We start from the raw sequence: 20,149 nt of genomic DNA, 5'->3' as shown, positions 1-20,149 counted from the left end.
TCTCTTGGTGCAGTCATGGCTTGTCACCGATCGACTATTTTAAAGTAAAATATTTCATTTTTACTGGAAAACGCTTATCGATCAAGGGGCCATTTTTTTATAATCGACATGCTTGACGGTTCTCTTCAGCTTTCGCCACCATAATTGTCCAAAGGTGAGGCGCTTGTCCACTACAACCACTGAAGGGTTTTGTCACCGATGGGACTCAATACCAATACTGCGTGTGCAAATGAAAGGCACGTCAGTGCGCAACACGGCGACACTGAAACAAACTCGCTACCTTCACCGTCGCTGCACGAGTAGAGTCGGGACGTTTGCCTTCCACGAAAGAAATGTCGATGCTGCTTTACGAAACCAAGTTGCGTCTTCACTTGACAGTATTGCGATGTTTCGTGTAGTTTTGCTGCTGAACTCATATGCTGGAACTCACTTTCTTTGCACCTTTTATCATTGGAAATACGATAACACCCCTTTTTTTCCGTGCCTGGACTTAAATTTTCTAAATTTACGAATTGTGATTGCAGACGCTGGTAACACCACAGCCTGAATGATACCTGACACCTATGTAAAGCCGTAGCCACCATGTTCCAGTGGCCTGTACGAGCTAAGCTCATATTGTAAATGAAGTATTATTTGTCATTCCGTGCGGAAAGAAGGCGCATTTTGTGTTCATGATTTCTATTCATGATTTCTAACTGTACCCCTCCTTTGCTGCCTGTCTTTCAGGGCAAATACGTGGAGATCCAGTTCAGCCGTGGGGGCACGCCTGAAGGGGGACGGGTGTCCAACTTTCTTCTGGAAAAGGTTCGAACTTTGCGGCGTTTATCTTCCACACTTTTTGAGGGGTTACTTTTGGGTTAATCGCTTTTCTTTGGGTTACCTCTAATGGTGTTTGCAAGGTGTATTTCTTTCATATCATCTTATTTACTGTGGCAAACGTAAGCACGCTTGAGAAGCGAATCACCAACAGGCGTGCCTCGGTCTTTTCTTATGGATTCCGCGTGAGGCGAGGTTGCTATTTATTTATTTATTTATTTATTTATTTATTTATTTATTCGTTTATTTATTAATTTTTATTTATTTATTTATTTTTATTCATTTACTTATTTGTTTATTTATTTATTTATTTATTCGTTTATTTATTTATTTATTTATTTATTTATTTATTTATTTTCATTCATTTACCCCGCGTTGGTAGCATTCAAGAATTTGTCGCGCGAGCAACGCAATCATTCAAGCATCTTTGCTGTCTTTTTTCCCCTTTTCTTTTCTCTTGCAGTCCAGGGTTGTTAGCCAAAACCCAAACGAGAGAAACTTCCACATTTTCTACCAGGTGTGTTACGGAGCATCTCCGGAAATGCAGAGTGAGTGCACTACGCGTGGCTTTTTGCAAAAGCAACAGCTGCAACAGGCTTCACAAAGGGGGCGTTGCAAAGCGATGTCTAAAAAAAATCGAGGCCCCTCTTTGCAACCTGAGTAAAAGTCAAAATACAAACTGCTTCAACCGTGTCGCAATGGCGCAGTCGCATAGACATCGGCTTCATAACGCGAAGGATCCAGGTTCGATACCGGCACGGGAAGCGTTTTTTTTTTTTTTTTTTTTTTTCTTGGGACGCTTCATCATCGTTTTGTGGGACCCGTTGTGTGAAGTTGGCTTTCCCGCGGTGCGCTTTGGTTACGGAACGGTCTCCATCAGTGATGCATAGAAAGCGTCGCTTTAAAATTGGTGCCACAATATCTGCTGGAGTTTGATGAAATACAATTCAAACAAAAGGGAGGTATAGAGTTGGCTTTGCCGTTTAACGCACCTGCCTCTCAGGCAAAGCACGCTTTACAGGAGTAAAAACGCAGTGGGTTAAAAATGCTTCGAAGGTTTACTCCTGGCTTTATGAGTATACTTAAGCATGAACCGCACGTGTCTTGGTTTGCCGCGTTGTGAATCAACAGTGGGCACCATTTGCATCGCACAGGAATACCCAATAGCAACGTACGTGGCTACTGAAACACTACGCCTGTACATCAGGCTCCTCACGAGGCTGCCTTCTCACCATCTGGCGCAGCTTCCTCAAAGTAGACCACGATCTACTTTTTCAGCCATTATCACAACGTACAGGGCTGAAATCCCTTCAAGGTACGCCCCTGCGGCAACACCGACCTCCCCGTTGTGGTGCCTGGCACAACCTGAGATTCGTCTCAGTGTTCCGGGAATTCGAAAAAAAGCCGACTTGTCATCATTGGCCCTTCAACAGCTTACGCTGCTGTTACTGCATGAACGGTACAACGACCGGAAACATGTTCACACAAATAGCTCAGTAACGTCATCCAGTTCGGCAGGTGCAGTGTTTGTGCCAGCAGATTTTGCAACAACTCGATTCCGTATTGGCCATACCATGAGCTCGACAGCTACAGAACTTGCAGCCATTCGTGAGGCTCTTGATCATATCATCGGAGCTACTCCTCAAAATTGGGCGATCTTTTCGGATTCCAAGGCTGCCTTACAGAGCTTACGCGCAGCCCTGCGCTACGGCCCCCTACACCAACTGGTGACAGAGATAAGAGAAAAATTCCATCAAGCCATCACAGCCGGCCATGACGTAATTTTCCAGTGGCTTCCAGGTCACTGCGGAGTCATCGGTAACGTACTGGCGGATGAAGCTGCCCGTACAGGCCATGAGAGCGACCGCACCATTCTACTTCCGCTTTCAAGGACCGATGCCGCCAGGACGCTTCGCTCCCTTGCACGCAAGATTACCATGCAGCAATGGAACACACCGGACTTTTCGAATCCCCGTCTGTATATTCAGGATCCCCTTCTTCAGCGCCGTATTCCGTATGGGCTGTCTCGACCCCAGTCAACTTTACTTTGTAGACTGTGGTTCGGAATGACCTTCACGAAAGCCTACTCCTTCCTCATCGGGATGGCCAGCAGCGCCCACTGTGACGCCTGCGGGGCGGAAGAGACTATAGAACATGTGCTGTGTCGCTGCCCCGAATACTCGTCGGAGAGGAGCGTGCTTGCCACCGCGCTGAGCCGATTGGACCATCGACCATTTACGGTGGAAACTATTCTAAGTCATCGGTCTTCACCATCGACCTCGCAGACGGCGACGAAAGCCCGTTTACGTTTCCTGAGTGAAACGAACTTGCTTGAAAGACTATAGTGCCCGAAACGGGACTAGAGTGTGCGCTTTCCCACTCCTATCTCTTCCTCTCCCCCCCCCCCCTTTTTTTTATTCCCTGAGCCCCATTCCCCCAGTGCAAGGTAGCAAACCGGGCTCTACACCTGGTTGACCTCCCGGCCTTTCCTTTCTTTTTTCTTCTTCTTAAGCATGAACTGTGAACTTTTCCCCCGCGTGCTTTGCTCCCCCCCCCCCCCTTCACTAAGCTTTTCCCACTGGGAGGAGACTCTCCTCTGGAGTCTGGGGCGGCGCTTTGGCCAGCAGTCACCTGCAGCTGGCATGCGAAATACCATGCCACAGATACCTTCATACACGGTCCGTCTCATATTGTCCGTGCCGAACACCTATTACCGGCCAGCCCTACTCTGTCCAACAATTTTCACCACTACCTGCTGATTGTGAATACCCTGCAGGATGCCCACCAGACTATAGTGGTTTGTTGAAGGTGGCACCACCAGGCCTTACACACTTTCCTTAGCGACCTTGGGGTGTTTGTACATACTGAAATGTCATCTAGTGCGAACTTTAGAAAAAAAAAAAGCTCGCGTTCAGTGTACGTGTCCTAAGCCATAAAGTTACCTAATATACGGTCTAATATTTGTGGCCTGTACTACGATTGTCCAACCGCACCGTGCTTTGCCTCTTTCTGATCAATAGTTGTGGTGCAGTTGTGAACATGAAGTTGTAAAAATATACCGGGGATTTTATGGGGCCAGTATAATTTTCTCAAAATAGCTATTCTGGCATCATGCATCTCACTTAACTACATTTTACTGCCAATAAGACTGTATAACTGTGCATTGGCAGCCCCACAGGCTATGAAAAAAGGGGTCGACCATGTGTTATAATGTGAATTTACTGAAAAAAAAAAGACACCATATTTGCCTGCTATATAAAACCATGGCGCTGTCATGTTTAATTTTGCAATTTAACTGGGAGATGCGCTGACGAACTATTAGGGGACTGTGATAAATTAGTATGTCGCAGCCATACGGTCACGATCTTGACTACAATGGCAACCCACCCATCCTGGCAGAAACCTACATAAGCCCAGGTTTCACTAAGGTTGAAGCCAGCTACGGAACTCGACGTCTCGTCTTCGCTTCTGGTCTCTGTGTGTTGTCACTGCAGCCGCTCATTACCCATATCGACGTGTGCGACAAAAAGAACCTTAAGCGATCTGAAAACTATCCCATGTCACATCAAAGACGCCCATCGACTCTGTTATGTTCAAAGTTTCAGTACAGTTCAGATTATTGTTTTCTTTAAACAAAAAATACCACAAACTGTGTACAAAAAGATGTTTCGGGTTATATTACTGGGAGGTGGCCTCTCGCCAATTATTACATTGCTTTAGAGTGCTGCAGAAACCTTCGGACAATATTTGGCTTCGCACTCCACAAACGCTACTGTATCCACTCTCCTCTCACTTCTTCGCTCAGTGGTGTCCGTAAATCTGCGACGAATTTATTTTTGGCAGGTTATACTGCATGCTGCGTTGGGTCAAATATACGGTTACTTGACGGTTTGTGCTTGTTTTCTCCAGTGCACCTTTACAGCTAGTAAATTCCTCTTTTCGTTCCAAGGAGCCACTCGTTGTGCGTACGTGTGACAACGCATGGCGTCGTTGCTTTTCGCAGAGGAGCTTGGAGTGGCGAACCCCGACTACTACAGCTACCTGAACCAGAGCGGAGTGTACAAAGTGGAGGGCATCAACGACGCCCACGACTTTCAGGAGACGCTGGTCAGTGCTCTTTTTTTTTTTTTTGCATGCTGAAGAGATCAAACGAGATAAAGACCCAAAATAAGTCACTCGAGTGATGCGCTGCTTTCTGGTAAAGTTTATTCGCAATTCTTCAAAAATGCATACAAGCGAAGAAAAGAGAACAGAGAAATCAACAAAAAGCAAACCAAACAAATACTATTCATTGAAATCGGTAAGCATAGACCCAAACATTTTAGCAGATTGTTCGCTAGGTTTTAATCGATCAATCGGTTCTGCTGATCTATTGGGAAACTTGTAAAAGAACGCTACTAAACATTTGAAACTTTGCGAATGCTTTTACTTCTATACTCGGGTACTACTTAAGAACGACAACGGAAGTCGCCCCTGCGTCTCATCACCGCAGCCGGCTGTTCCTCCGCACGGCGTAGAGTGCGTTACTGCAAGTATTTAGGACATGACCGAAGTCGTTTTCTGCTTCCTACTCCCTTTCTGCTTTCTGCTCCCTATCTGGGTCCTGTATGTCGAATCCCAACGCCAGGAGAACAAGGTAATGAACGGCGTATGGAGTTCCTAGCAGCTGAATTCAGGAAAAATTCTAACATGCATTAGTTCCGATCCACGGCTAGAAGATAAGCCGGAAACGTGATAGAGATGGCAGGGAATCAATTTCACGAAATGAAAATAGGTTCTCCACGTCTTATCTATTTCTATTTTTGTTTTCGTTCTAAAAAGAACCATGAATGTACACGTTTTTTTTCTGTGGTTTTTCTTAATTGTTACACTGAAGAGAAAAGCACGAAAAAAAAAGTGCGGACAGGCATTAATGTTATATTATGGGCACCCTTTCATAATCTACTTATTGTCACGACTCAGGCTCGGCTTACAGCGTGCCTTTGCGCGACGCGCTAAGGGAGTCGGTGTTTCTAAGACGCCGAACCGAGCTGAAACCTTCGGAACGAACATCTCGTCCTTATAGTCAGCGGATTAGGTAGTAGATCGGAACGAACCGCAAGCTCAGCGTCTTTTCTTTTCCGGCTTCATCTCATTTCCTTTGTTCTCATTTCTTCCGTTCCTCTGCGCTCGAACATTTTATAGCTTCTCTAAAAAGCCTCCTTAGCCCGTCGCTGATGCAAGTCCGGCAGCCCGTGTTGTTCTTTCTTATGTCGTCTGTTACCTTTAGTGCTCCCTAGTGGGCATTTTACCGACTCGCCCAACAACACGTCTGATGGAGTTCATTCTTCCTCGCTGGCCCGTCAATTCTGCGTGATTGCATGTCATTTTCGTTGCTACTGCGTTACTGGGGAGCATCTGTTTTTTGTTTGTTTTTTCAGTCCGCTCTTTTCTTCACATTCAAACGCCACTTCCTCTAAATTGAAGCTGCACCCGTTTATATCTGTATGCATTGAATTGAATTGAATTGAGTCAAGGTATTTGTCAACATGTGCCGCAAAATAAAAAGGCGGTACGTAGCAAAAAGAAAGAAAGAAAGAAAGAGGCTTTACGGGGCTGTGAAACGACCATAAAATTCCAATGTATTGGATCTCTTGGACATCACAGGATACTAACAGTAAGTTTTCAACCTCGGATGGGCCCACTAACTGGCAGGAATTTATTCCAGCAAACCGCTACTTGACGCTATGGTCTCTGACAAAAATGGCTTAAACAGGGTCAGGATCTATGGCTATCTGGCATCGAGTGAAGCCGCTAACGAGAAGGGGGTGATGTAGCCATTATCAATCCTAGTACTGATGAGCGTAGTTTCACCTCTCTCTCTCTCTCTCTCTCTCTCTCTCTCTCTCTCTCTCTCTCTCTCTCTCTCTCTCTCTCTCTCTCTCTCTCTCTCTCTCTCTCTCTCTCTCTCTCTCTCTCTCTCTCTCCATCAATTCCCAACGGTCATATGCAGAATCTTCTCTAGGTAGCGTCGTACGGCGGACACGTAAAGGGTATCTCGTATATTTAACAGCGCGGCGTCCGAAAATTGCGACGACGCTCTCTTGCTTGCGACCGTAGCTGCAACAAAAATCGCGCATACAAAACACGCATAACTGAACTATGGCAAAGCGAAACGAAGGTAACTTAATAAAAAAAAAACGATGCTGTCCTTCATGCACTAGCAGATGACACACTCAATTGCGGTCCATCCCCAGGAACTGTTCAACCGGTCCATCCCGTTTGCACAGTTTTTACCCTTCGTTTGCACACGTGGCCTAGATATGCAGCGTTGATACCCAGTCCAGTTCGCGCCCTGAAGAGGACCTACCTTTACCCTTGCGCAGAAAGCCATGACGGTGATGGGCATGAGCGAGGAAGAACAGACGCAGTTCTTGCGTGTTGTCATGGGGGTCCTCCACATGGGCCTGATCACCTTCGTCGAGAAGGGCAACTACGCCGTCGTCGAGGACGACCAGTGTGAGTCCCTTTTCTCATCTTTGGCTGCGGATGTCCGCCCCGTACCCACAGTTAAACATAGAATACCTGTTCAATGGTATTAATTACACGGGCTAGAGATATACTTCGGGGGCAAAGCTTGCGCTTTGCCAGGCTTTTTATTTGCGTGCGTGAGTGACCTTTAATACGCATCATTCTTTGTCTGGTAACTGGTAGATTTGGATATTCGGACAAAATTTATATCCACGATGTACTGGTTCTGTGGTTTAACTTCTTCCTGCTGCGAAAAACTACCAGCGCCATCTACGTGCTTTCTGCAGTAGCGAGCCAGAAGATGACGTATGTATACGCAAAACCTTTCGAAGCTACTACCACTGATTGCACGGTTAGTTGAAGTCACCACTGCTTAGCGCTTAGGGAACCTTAGGCATAGAATTATTCAGGACATAGAATTATTACAGTAACATGCATTACGTTGTTCTTTTGTTCTTTTAATTAAGAAATCACTTCGGGTAAGTTTTTATAGAAATAAGTAAAAGACTGGGGTTAAAAACGGCGTCAAAAGAATCTAGATTAAGACAAAGCAGAATCAAAACGTAAACATAAATCCCTTGCCTCGCCCTTCCGCTAGCAGTGCCAAACACAACAAAAACGAGACATACAACTTGTTCAGATGGTTTAAACCACACAGATCCGATCAAAACAGCTTGTCCTTTAAAAAAAAGAAGTTCCAGAAGACGATCCAGCTATGAATGCTGCGCAGTATACAATTGTCCAGTGGGGGTAGCGGCCTAAATTTCCATGCTCGACGTCCGCAAACAATGCGGCGACGCCATTAGGACCTACCTGCTACCTTCCCCCTCCCTCCTCGCGTCAATTGAAGTGAGAGAGCAGACGACGACGGAGAATAAGGCCGTTATGCAGCGGCTTGTGTGCTTTGTGGCTGTTCGCCTTATTTCCAGCCATCGCCAGGTGCTCGCCTTATCTGACCTTGCTAACAAGGCCCAACTTCTAATAAATAGCTCCCTTCCTGCGTGCAGCCAACCTGCGTCTCTGGTTGGCGAGACGCAAAAATATGCGAAGCATACGTTAGAACCCCGACAGGTTGTTAGCATCGGCTTTTTGACCTCACTTTTCTGCGCGGTTATAATCGCTCATCGGGCAGTATACGTTACAAGGACACTTCCGCAGAACGTATGAAGACGTGGTACATACGCGCTACTTTTAGCTCGTAGTGTGGTCTGGCTACAGTGTACAAAACAGCCAAGATGACCGTCGCATACAGGTCCGCGGCGCAAATTTTCCTCCATCCCGAGCTGTTTTTTTTTTTGTTTTTTTTTTTTTGTCGCAGTTGTCTAATCCTGCTGTATCTTTGAGGCAGAGTGCATTATCTGCTTAGATGAAAATCGCAGTAATATGGTGCGGCTTCAAGGGCCGAACCAACGACAGCTTTGGTTCGAGCACACGTCTGCGGAGCTAAGAGATCGTATGATATTTTGATCCTGATTAAAGGCTTTTCCGGCCAGCCTGAGATTTTTCAAAGGGCAGCTTTTGCGCGGGAGTGCTTTTAGAGTCAAGGCTCTACTATGTCATGTATCGCAACTTCATCAATCGCTTCGCAATGACCTTCAGTCGCCGGAGTCACACCACGTAATCCGCTGTGGAGAGATGTCGCAGCTACACTCGCTCGGAGGCTGGCCGCTGGGGTACCACGTGACCGGGCAAGGGTTTACGGCTGCTTCGCCGACGCTTGGTCGCTCAGTTTCGCAATGGATGGCGCGCCGCCGAGGGAACGCAAGTGGGGCAGGTGGGACTTAACTTTCATGAAACACTGTGGGCATAGTGTTTATAAAACTAAGCCAGACAGATATTTCGCTCGTTATAACTAGGTTTACAAGTGTTAAACCCCACCCATTTTTAAAAGGGCAATCACGTGTGAGCAGTATTCATACACTGGTTCAGGTAAGTTTATGTGCGGTTTTGACTGCCCATCTACGAATAAAAGCAGGCTGAGAATACCTTTTGTGGCGGGGTAATATAAATTACATGAAAATAACGGTTTCTGTGGAAGCGAAGGAACGGGACGTTCATTTTTCTTGCGCTGTTCCTACTTTGACATTTTAGCGCTGCGTGCCGTAGCATGTTTCAGTTTCTACATAACGGACCGCATGTACGCTTATGAGCCTGGTGCAACTCCCAAGTGAGAACGTGACTGAAATGGTCGTTACGAAAGGACAAATGCGGTGCGGATGTTTTCGGTTAATTTCAACCGTTTCTGAAATAAAATCGAAATATTAACGGAACATCAACATTTTTATAGCCGGTATACCCGCAACTGTGGCTCGGGGACTGCAGCGTTGAACACACTGTTCCTAGTCGAATTCGCGGTGTTATTTTTTTCTTTTTGATAAAAATAAATTCACACGTTTCTGTTTGACTGAGTTTCCAGCGCACGTTGAACGAATTGGTGGTAATTCACTACGACACATCTGATTTCCTCTCTGAATACATGTTTATCGCTTTTTGTTATTAACTGGGGAACATAGCCGAAGTTTAACGCAGACAGGAGAACAACTAAGCTCACGTACGCTTCGCGCTAAAGAGAAATGGAAACCATCGCTCCCCGTCAGCGGTATGAAACGCGCCATACATCCACAATCTTGGGATATGCGTGCACCGGCAAACCCTCTACACCAACATACTCTCGCTCACAAGCTTATCGGCGCATTTCTACGCGCAAGGACTGCTTGTACGCGTACCTACGCTACGCAGAAAGCCATAAGATATCACGCGTCACTCCTAACAAAGACAAAGACAAAGACGAAATGAAGGAGAATCAGACGCGCAAGGGAGAAACGAACCGATAACGCTAGCAGAAGAAATGCCTGCAAGGAAGGATTTTCTTTATTTATTACCAAGCTAATCGCTGTTTAATTGAGAGTGGCAGTCATCCAGAGGGAAATGTTCCGAGCAAACTACCGCGATCACTGCCGCTTATTTCCGATTCTCCAGTTCCTCATCCTCGAGGCCCGTCATCTATATACTACACCCGCGGGTACTGGTAAGAACGCACACGCGCACTTCGCTATATCCGCCTGGGAAAAAATGTCTGTAATCGTCCTTTGTATCTCCCCCGAAACCGAGTGTGGCAGCGTTACAATTTCGTATACTTGATAAAAGTTTCCAAACAGTGGTGCACCGTGGAAAAGCAAGCAGCTGGAAGTTATTATAGCCGCTCTTCTAACGACATTTTATTGTAACAAGTAGAGACAGATTTACAGTGAAACTTAGTTAAACCTTACCAGACGGTGACGCGAAGGAGTACGTACTAACCGGCACTACGGTTTATCCGAATGCCTTATGTTAAAGGTAAAACGAGTCGGGGATTCGTGTTAAATACGTATAAAAAGAAACTACAGCTTATGCGGGTACGGTTTAACGAAATTCCACTGTACATTCAATACATTCAATACGTAACCGTATCACTTTCGGTGCCTTGAGTTCAGTTGCAGTGCATCGAATAAACACGTGGTTGCATTTTATTGCTGTGAACCGCTTATCCACTTCCGCAGGCGCTCTCCTTCCTATTAATAAAGGCCATTGGTTCCTTTTTTTACAGCGGAGCTTTAGTGGCGTCTGTAGATCGAAAACGCCCTGCAGGAAAGCCAACTTTTCTGACGATGATGAATGACGTTGGATGAAGTGAAAGGAAACGCTTGAGTGCCGGAATCGCTTGATGATTGATTGATTGTGGGGTTTAACGCGCCGACGCAACGCAGGCGATGAGGCGCGCCGTAGTGGAGGGCTCCGGATTAATTTTGACCACCTGGGGATCTTTATCGTGCGCCGAAATCTCGTACACACGGCGTTATGAAGCCGGCGTGTATTCGATTTCTCCATGTCGGCATGGTCTAAACTCAGTCCAAACTCGGACTAAAACCACAGAATCCGTCACCAGAAAGCTTCGCGTTCAAACAATGTCGTCGTTAGACGGAGGGAGCATGATTTTTTTTTCTCTCCGTGTTTTTTTCCACGTGGCTTATGAAAAGAGGGTTAAGGAAGGGAAGAGCAAAGAAAATAGGAAAGCAATAGAAAGAGGGGGTACGAAAATCACAGGTAGTCAGGAGAGCGACAAGAGTAGTCAAGTCTGCAGGCAGGCATGCATTCATGTTTAGTGCAGAGAGTTCATTGGTATCTGTGCGGCTTTTTAAATGCGAATGCATTTCTTAGTCGGGGGTTGTCGTGCGTTGGCCGGCGTGCGCCTAGCAACAGCTGTGGCGCGCCTAGCAACCGGAGCATGTGGTAGCTCGGGCGGGAGTAGCGGAGGGCAAGGGGAGAGGAGGAGCGCGCTCGGCGTGTGAGGGCGCTCGCATCGCGGAGCTCGGGCAACCGGAACATGTAGTAGCTCGGACGGGAGTAGCGGAGGGCAAGGGGAGAGGAGGAGCGCGCTCGGGCGTGTGAGGGCGCTCGCATCGCGGAGCTCGGCGGAGAGAGCTCGCGCGCGGGGCGGGCATGTTGCGCGGGTCTCTCTCTCTCCTCTCCGCGTACCCTCTCTCCGCTCGCTGCGCTCGGAAAAATATATATAAATGCAGTGGAGCGCGCACCTCACTCCGTGACTGCTTGCCGCAGCGCACTCATCGGTGCACCCAATGCATTCGCATTTCCCCACGATCCCCTTCGGGGAGGTGGGGGGAGTTCCCCCCCCCCCTTCGGCGGCGCATCTCTTTTTTGCATAGAACAAAGACACGAACATTTTTCAGTACCTTCGCCAGCGCGCTTGTTGGGCACCTGCCGTACTTAAACTGAAAGAAGCGATAGATCTTGAAGCCTCGGAACGATTTGTCCATTAAGTGACAAAATGTGGGCGTACGAAGTTTTGTGTTCGTTTTCTTTTTCGACGCATAATTGACATTCGCGCTATTATAACAATGAAATGCACCAATTACTCCAGTTTTGCATTTTCTGCATATACAATGTAGTGCATGGCAAAGAATGTTGCGCGGTAATATAGGAAAATCAGTCGTTGCCTCCTACTTGCACGAGCGGCGCCACGTTGTGTTTCTAACCTTTTAAGATCCCCAGGTGGTCAAAATTAATCCGGAGCCCTCCACCACGGCGCGCCTGATCGCCTGCGTTGCGTCGGCGCGTTAAACTCTACAATCAATCAATCAATCAATCAATCAATCAATCAATCAATCAATCAATCAATCAATCAATCAATCAATCAATCAATCAATCAATCAATCAATCAATCAATCAATCAATCAATCAATAAACGTAGTGTTTCTAGCTGTTTCCTAATTTTCTGCCAGTCAGACCACACGGACTAATTTCATCTAACGCAACAATCGATCCCATGCGACGACTGCTAATGAGTAACTAGGTGCTTCGCACCGCCTGGGCACGCGTCAGAGAGATATCTTACACTTTCCAACTTTAAATGTTGGAAGCATTAACTGGCTCCGTATCGATCAGTGGTGAACTTCCCGAGCACGTTGGCCGTCTCCTCGATATTTTAGGTACTTTAAATGCTTAGCGTTTAGCGGGCCTTCGAAGCTGTAACCAGGACATGCACCTGGTACTGGTACCTCGCATCACGACGTCAGCCGTAGGGGACTTACCAGGAAGCTGAACGCGCCCTTTGCCGGCGAACCTTGCACACAGAAGCAGCGTTCTTAAAAGGATATATGCACAAAAGGACGTATTTACGCCATTTCCTGCGCAGAGGCGCACCTCGGCAAAAGCATGTTATAAAGCGACAGCTGTCGCTGTTTTTACGGCTTGCGCGATAACCCAGACGCCGCAGTTTCTTTTTTCCTTTCTTAGCCTAACTTTAGGCTACGCCGATGAAAGTTTACGTATTCAAATTCCCGCGGAAAATTCGAGGTTACGTGGTTAAACACCAGACCAAATTCTGCGCTATAGCGAGGCACCTTCTGCTTCACGCATATCGTCGTTGTCATCTGAGGGGAAGAATAACGAAAGGCACGTAACTCTATGGGTAAGGGATTGAATTTGTTGGAGAGAGAGAAGCCCCTGAAAAAAAAAAAAAAAAAAAGGTCTTTTGGGGGCTCGCCTTGCTCTGACCTGGACAGAGCTGAACGAGCAAACAAGCGCGAGTGGAGGAAGCTTTCTGCGTTGATGGTGCACTGAAATTCCGAGTAACCAATGAAAACACTTGGGTGTTTTCATTGGTTACGATAATTCCTGGGAGCACGCACTTCCCGGCAGCCCTAGCACATCAGCACCAACGTTTCGCTGCATAACTTGCAAATATTACGGAGACGGGAGGCGAAAGAAAGCGCTCCCGCCGTGATTTTCGTGGTAGTTCAGCCCTTTTAAAGATGCGATAAGTGCGTTGAACCATAGAAACAGTTCTAGCGCTCAAAAAAGAAAAGGAATACGGGATTACAAGTTTGCCCCTTTTGTGGCTGTTTCTGTTATCAGGATGAGAAAACGCGGCGTGGCTGCTTCTCTTTTCATTTTATTCACTCTGCATCTGTTTTCTGCATGTTTTGTGTCCGCTGTAGCGAAGTTTAACTTTACCGGCGCGTTGATAATGTATCCCCACGCGAACATGTTACCAGAAGATGACTGCACACAGCTCCGCGACGGCGCCATATTTTTACGGGGAGAGGGGGGAGAAATAAATTGGCTTAAGGTGCCACATTAAGTTAAACAAGCACACACCCGTACCTAAGCAAAAAATACAATTGAGAGCAAAGGAGAAAATCTGCCCCAGAGTTTTCAAAGATGGCGGAGATTGTTTCACACCTGACAAGCACCCCACATAACTTTGTTATCCTTCGCTGCTTCGCGAGTTCCGCATTCGCGAGCTCTCCCGAGAGCAAGCGGCCGGGCTCAGACCGGGGCCTTCTTTCTACTTAACCCACTGTACTTCCCCTGCGCGCCTTCCTATTTCTTTATCTGGTTCAGGCCTGCCGTTGTTCCGAGACTTGCATTGAGGGTCTTAGTTACGCAGCAGACAAGAGTCGTCGACTGGGACAAAAACTAGAGCAACAACTACAACAATAGAAGGGCTGTGTAAACAGGCTGGCGCAGGGCGCGGCGATAAGAAGGAAGGGGAAAATACGGTATTGAATAAACAGAACGTTTCCCCCAGGGAGCACAGCTTGAGATATTACACCTGGGAACATTCGACTTGCTGCTTCATGACCCACGGGGTGAAAATGTTTTGCAGATCCATCAAAACCCTACAAACAGCCTAATTGGCTTATTTTGGAAATTTGTCACTTCTGTAGCGAAATAAAGAAATAAAACTCTCGCTGATGATAATAGTGATGATGATGCTGATGATGGTTAGAGGCCCTCCCCCTTTGTACCTGGACGTCGGTTGTCACCAACCGACTTGCCTGTGTTATTCTACTTGTTTGCCCTACCCTTCACTAACCTAGCTAATATTTTATCCCCCCCTTCCTCCCCCGCCCCCCCGTTTTAAACTCCGATCGCTTCCCCCCCTTCCTGCCCTTGCACCCCTGTCTACCTCCCCCCCCCTAACTGTTCTAGATTCTAATTCGGTATATTACTCATCCTACGTCCCACTCTCATCCGTACTTTTCTTCCACCACCACTCCAGCCGCCTCTTCGTCACCTCTGTGGCCCTTGAGGCCCCCCCCCCTCACACCGTTCTTGACAGCTAGCACCATCTAGTGAAAACTAGATAAACCAAGATGTGATTCTTGTTTACTCTTTATTTCAGTAAGGAATTGATATATTTCTAAAAGAAGCAAACTAGGCCGTTAGGAACATTTTAAATGCAGAGCATTTCAGTAACTCACGATGTCACCCGCGTTGGCGTCCGTAGTCCGCATCGCTCCCCCTACACTATATAAAAAAAATTCCTCGCACTTCCCCGAGGGGGAGAGTGTGTAAGTGCGAATGCACGGTTGTTGATTGCGCGATTACGGTGGATATCGTGATCTTGGAGTGGAGAGGAGGCGCCCAACACCCGCAGTCACTGAGCGGAGAGAGGAGGAGGAGAGTAGCGCCCGCCGTTACGGCGAGGGCTACACGAGCGCCCTCACGCGTCGGAATGCGGAGCGCCCGCTACGCGAGCGAGAGCTCTCCCGCCCGAAGTGGAGAGGAGGCGCCCAACACCCGCAGTCACTAAGCGGAGAGAGGAGGAGGAGAGTAGCGCGCGCCCATCTCCCCCCGTTGCTAGGGAAGACGAGGAGCGCGCGCACCCGCAGCTGTTGCTATGCGGACGATGGCGGCGGACGATTCAGGCTCGCTTAAGAAGTGCATTCGCACTTAAAAGAAAACAACGGAAAGAAATAACGCAACTCTATGCGTGGTTAGGCTCTTCAACACCGTTTAAGGATCTAGTAACGTTGGTTTAAGGGGGACTCGCCTGATCACATTTCAATGGGACTTACTAATTCACGACCCACGAGCCCAAAAAGCACCGTGCACCGATACAGAAATTTCTACAGAAAATTATGTTACCTTATTCCCATTACTATTCTTAATCTACGTAAGGGACTCGCTTAGTAATGTAAAAAAAACATCCCCCTCGCGAGGGGCACGATCAAATGCAGAGCATTTCCGCGGGGGGCGCGCCTGCAAGTCGTATGGATTACGTATTGGTTGTTGTTGTAATTGTCTTCCAGCGTAGACATTGTCGATGAAGTCGCTTGTGAAACGTGCCGTGAACCCCCTGCCGCGGCTATGACGCAACGTGGCGCGGCTATGACGCAACACAATCCAACACAATCCACTTTAATCCAATCCAATCCAAGCCAAGCCAATCCAAGCCAATCGAATCCAATCCAATCCAATGCCCCTCGCGAGAGAGTGTTATAGCGCACCCGCGAACGACATATGTGGTTTAAGCGCGAACCGACCGCGGCGAGAGAGCGCGATGCGAGCGCCCCCACCTGTTCTTGCGCGCGAACCGACTGTTGATCAGCGCGAACCCAACGCGGCGAGAGAGGGTGTTGCGCACGTCCCCACCTGTTGTGCGCCCGAACCGAACGCGGCGAGAGAGGGTGTTGCGAGCGGAGAGAAGGCGAGGAGGACGCGGGGGAGAGGGCGCACCTGTGGCCGACGGTTGAATGAGTCAAGGATATAAGGCGTGTTCGTAACCTTCCATTCTGTGTCGGCTTTGTGGTGCAGTGGGTAGAGTACCATGTACCTTGCGTTCCGCCCGCAGAGTCGTTGGTTCGAAACCTGGCGTCGGCGAGTATTACTTTTTTATATAGTGTAGGGGGAGCGATACGGACTACGGACGCCAACGCGGGTGACATCGTGAGTTACTGAAATGCTCTGCATTTAAAATAATACTTACCGGCGCTAGGTTTCGAACCAACGACTCTGCGGGCGGAACGCAACCCTTACAAAAATGCTTTTTTACATTCTGTAGACGTTCTGTTGACATCCTACCAACTTTATTGCTATCCTACATACTCTTACATTCTATTGACAGTCGTCTGTAAAAAGTCTACTGAATGTATGTTGACACCCGTCTGTTGACTGTTGTATGTAGAAAGTCTACTTAATTCACGTTGACATTTGTCTGTTGACGGTTGTATATAGAAAGTCTACCTCATTTTTGTTGACATTTGTCTGTTGACGAGCTTCTGTAGGATGACCACTAAAAGTGTTTTGACACGCTTTGTCTCAAGTTGAATTTAACGCAAACATCTTTTTCTTCGTCCTGGAGTCCGATTTCAATTAATTCATATTGGTTTTTGCTAAATACCAGGACAGGTTCACAATACTTGGGGACAAACTATTTACTTGACTTTAACCAAATTACGTTACTTTGTTTGAATCAGGTTTTAAACACACACACACACACACAAACACACGCGCGCCCGAGCGCCTGCGCGCACGCACGCACGCACGTACGCACGCACGTACGCACACAGACACACATACTCTCTCTCTCACACACACACACACACACACACACACACACACACACACACACACACACACACACACACACACACACACGCGCACACACACGTATCTTTCTCTCTCCCTCTCTCTCTGCATGTATCTTCACACTTGTGCAGCCCGAGAAAAAAAAAGTAGCAAAAGGGAGCAACTTTCACTGTTCGTACCTCGAGCCGCGCAGTTTCTCCCTCGGAACAACCAGTTCGTCCCTCAGCCGCACGGGTTGGTACTTCACGACCCGCTCGCTTTCACTCTTCACGGTGATCAACATCACTATTCAGCGGTTCCGAACAAGCGCCAGCCAGCGGCATCAACCACGCGCAACCGCTCGTCACTGTGTTTTGATTTGCGCAAGCTAAGTGCCATGCATGGTTGAAAGGAACGAATTATGCCAGTAAATATTTCGCGACAGACTACTGGACGTGTCTCCAACAACGGCGATAATCTAAAATCGCCTGCTATGCCCACCTAATACGGCCGGCGCAGATGTTTTGGTCGCTCTCGGCCAACCGCCAGCGGCGCCCCTCCCTCTTTGCGTACCTCCGGGAGAAACGCGTCAATCACCGGAGGCAGCCGAAACGCGGCGCGCAACTCATTCCAGATTTCCGTTTTGTTTAGTTACAGCTTGCAACAATAAAGTAAACATGAAGATATGTGCAATTGCTTACGTTCCAGTGTTTCGCGGTATTATATTTTGGAAATAATAACGCGTAGTTTTGTAACCATGCAATGAGAGGCGCGCCTCACCGCGGCATAGGCATCCCGCGGCTGGCGGGTATATATACATGAAGTGCACTGCTAGCATTTGTGCGGTGTCGGCAGTGTCGGTGACTCCAGAAAAAAGAAGTGTCGGTGTCCTGCTTGCAAGCGCTTGTGGTTTTTCGGATGTAGTACGTTTGTGAGCTGGGGTTGTGTTGTTTGTTGTGTTGTGTTTCAGAAAGTGCGCGTGTGGATGTGTGGCTCCGCAAAATGTGAACCCTCGCAGACGAGGTTCCCGAGGCCTACCTAATCTGTTTCTGGTTTTATTTTTCATTTTTGCTCCCACTAAACGATCTTTTAAAGGGCAATAATGACGACGTTCTATTAAGCTGTATTGACACCACGGTCTAGGAATGGCCGGCTTTTCTCACTGCATCACGTTTCGAATATCCTGTCAGAAACGCTTCGGTTAGCAACAGCGATTGAGTATAAAGTCTACAAAAAACATTCTGTAGAAAGTCTACAGAAACGTTTCAGTTCAAACACGGTGGCCAAAAGTTGACGGTTGACAAAAAGTTGGTAGGCTGTTGCTAGGAAGTCTATAGACAGTAAGTAGACAGTCTACTCAATGTTGGTAGCTTTTGTCGACTTTTGTCAACAAACATTGAACTCAATGTTGGTAAAAATTTTTATGAGGGAAGGTACATGGTACTCTACCCACTGCACCACAAAGCCGACACAGAATGGAAGGTTACGAACACGCCTTATATCCTTGACTCATTCAACCGTCGGCCACAGGTGCGCCCTCTCCCCCGCGTCCTCCTCGCCTTCTCTCCGCTCGCAACACCCTCTCTCGCCGCGTTCGGTTCGGGCGCACAACAGGTGGGGACGTGCGCAACACCCTCTCTCGCCGCGTTGGGTTCGCGCTGATCAACAGTCGGTTCGCGCGCAAGAACAGGTGGGGGCGCTCGCATCGCGCTCTCTCGCCGCGGTCGGTTCGCGCTTAAACCACATATGTCGTTCGCGGGTGCGCTATAACACTCTCTCGCGAGGGGCATTGGATTGGATTGGATTCGATTGGCTTGGATTGGCTTGGCTTGGATTGGATTGGATTAAAGTGGATTGTGTTGGATTGTGTTGCGTCATAGCCGCGCCACGTTGCGTCATAGCCGCGGCAGGGGGTTCACGGCACGTTTCACAAGCGACTTCATCGACAATGTCTACGCTGGAAGACAATTACAACAACAACCAATACGTAATCCATACGACTTGCAGGCGCGCCCCCCGCGGAAATGCTGTGCATTTGATCGTGCCCCTCGCGAGGGGGATGTTTTTTTTACATTACTAAGCGAGTCCCTTACGTAGATTAAGAATAGTAATGGGAATAAGGTAACATAATTTTCTGTAGAAATTTCTGTATCGGTGCACGGTGCTTTTTGGGCTCGTGGGTCGTGAATTAGTAAGTCCCATTGAAATGTGATCAGGCGAGTCCCCCTTAAACCAACGTTACTAGATCCTTAAACGGTGTTGAAGAGCCTAACCACGCATAGAGTTGCGTTATTTCTTTCCGTTGTTTTCTTTTAAGTGCGAATGCACTTCTTAAGCGAGCCTGAATCGTCCGCCGCCGTCGTCCGCATAGCAACAGCTGCGGGTGCGCGCGCTCCTCGTCTTCCCTAGCAACGGGGGGAGATGGGCGCGCGCTACTCTCCTCCTCCTCTCTCCGCTTAGTGACTGCGGGTGTTGGGCGCCTCCTCTCCACTTCGGGCGGGAGAGCTCTCGCTCGCGTAGCGGGCGCTCCGCATTCCGACGCGTGAGGCCGCTCGTGTAGCCCTCGCCGTAACGGCGGGCGCTACTCTCCTCCTCCTCTCTCCGCTCAGTGACTGCGGGTGTTGGGCGCCTCCTCTCCACTCCAAGATCACGATATCCACCGTAATCGCGCAATCAACAACCGTGCATTCGCACTTACACACTCTCCCCCTCGGGGAAGTGCGAGGAATTTTTTTTGTTAATGCGTAAGCAATAGGTGGATAATGTGGGAGAAATTTTTGCGGTACTCTGTTCATCTTCGCGTCGCTTTGTCAACGCAGCATGCGATAGAGGAGGCACAGAACGGCAGACTGGAAATCACCCGGAAAGAGCTGCCTTCGCAATTCTGGAGGCGTTGCCATGGAAACGACAAGCCGAGGCACGGTTGCCAGCTGACCGTACCTCGACAGGTCTTGTCACTCCCGCCACC

At 48.1% G+C, this 20,149-nt stretch overlaps 1 protein-coding gene across 1 annotated transcript in view; it reads left to right on the top strand.

Moving 5' to 3' along the window:
* LOC144170465 (unconventional myosin-Ie-like) overlaps positions 1 to 20,149 on the top strand; it is a 324,760-nt gene that overhangs the window by 247,261 nt on the left and 57,350 nt on the right. Inside the window, exons 7-10 of the mRNA XM_077700290.1 lie at positions 727 to 804; positions 1,280 to 1,364; positions 4,820 to 4,923; positions 7,182 to 7,314. Coding sequence (XP_077556416.1) covers positions 727 to 804; positions 1,280 to 1,364; positions 4,820 to 4,923; positions 7,182 to 7,314 — 400 coding nt within the window. The remainder of the gene's footprint in view (positions 1 to 726; positions 805 to 1,279; positions 1,365 to 4,819; positions 4,924 to 7,181; positions 7,315 to 20,149) is intronic.

The sequence above is a fragment of the Haemaphysalis longicornis genome, unplaced genomic scaffold (genome assembly GCF_048455015.1).
Source record: "Haemaphysalis longicornis isolate Haplotype H1 unplaced genomic scaffold, Haemaphysalis longicornis Haplotype H1 scaffold_2, whole genome shotgun sequence".
Classification (NCBI taxonomy): domain Eukaryota; kingdom Metazoa; phylum Arthropoda; class Arachnida; order Ixodida; family Ixodidae; genus Haemaphysalis; species Haemaphysalis longicornis.
Note: the sequence above shows the minus strand (reverse complement) of the source record. Positions and strands in the feature narration are given on the sequence as shown.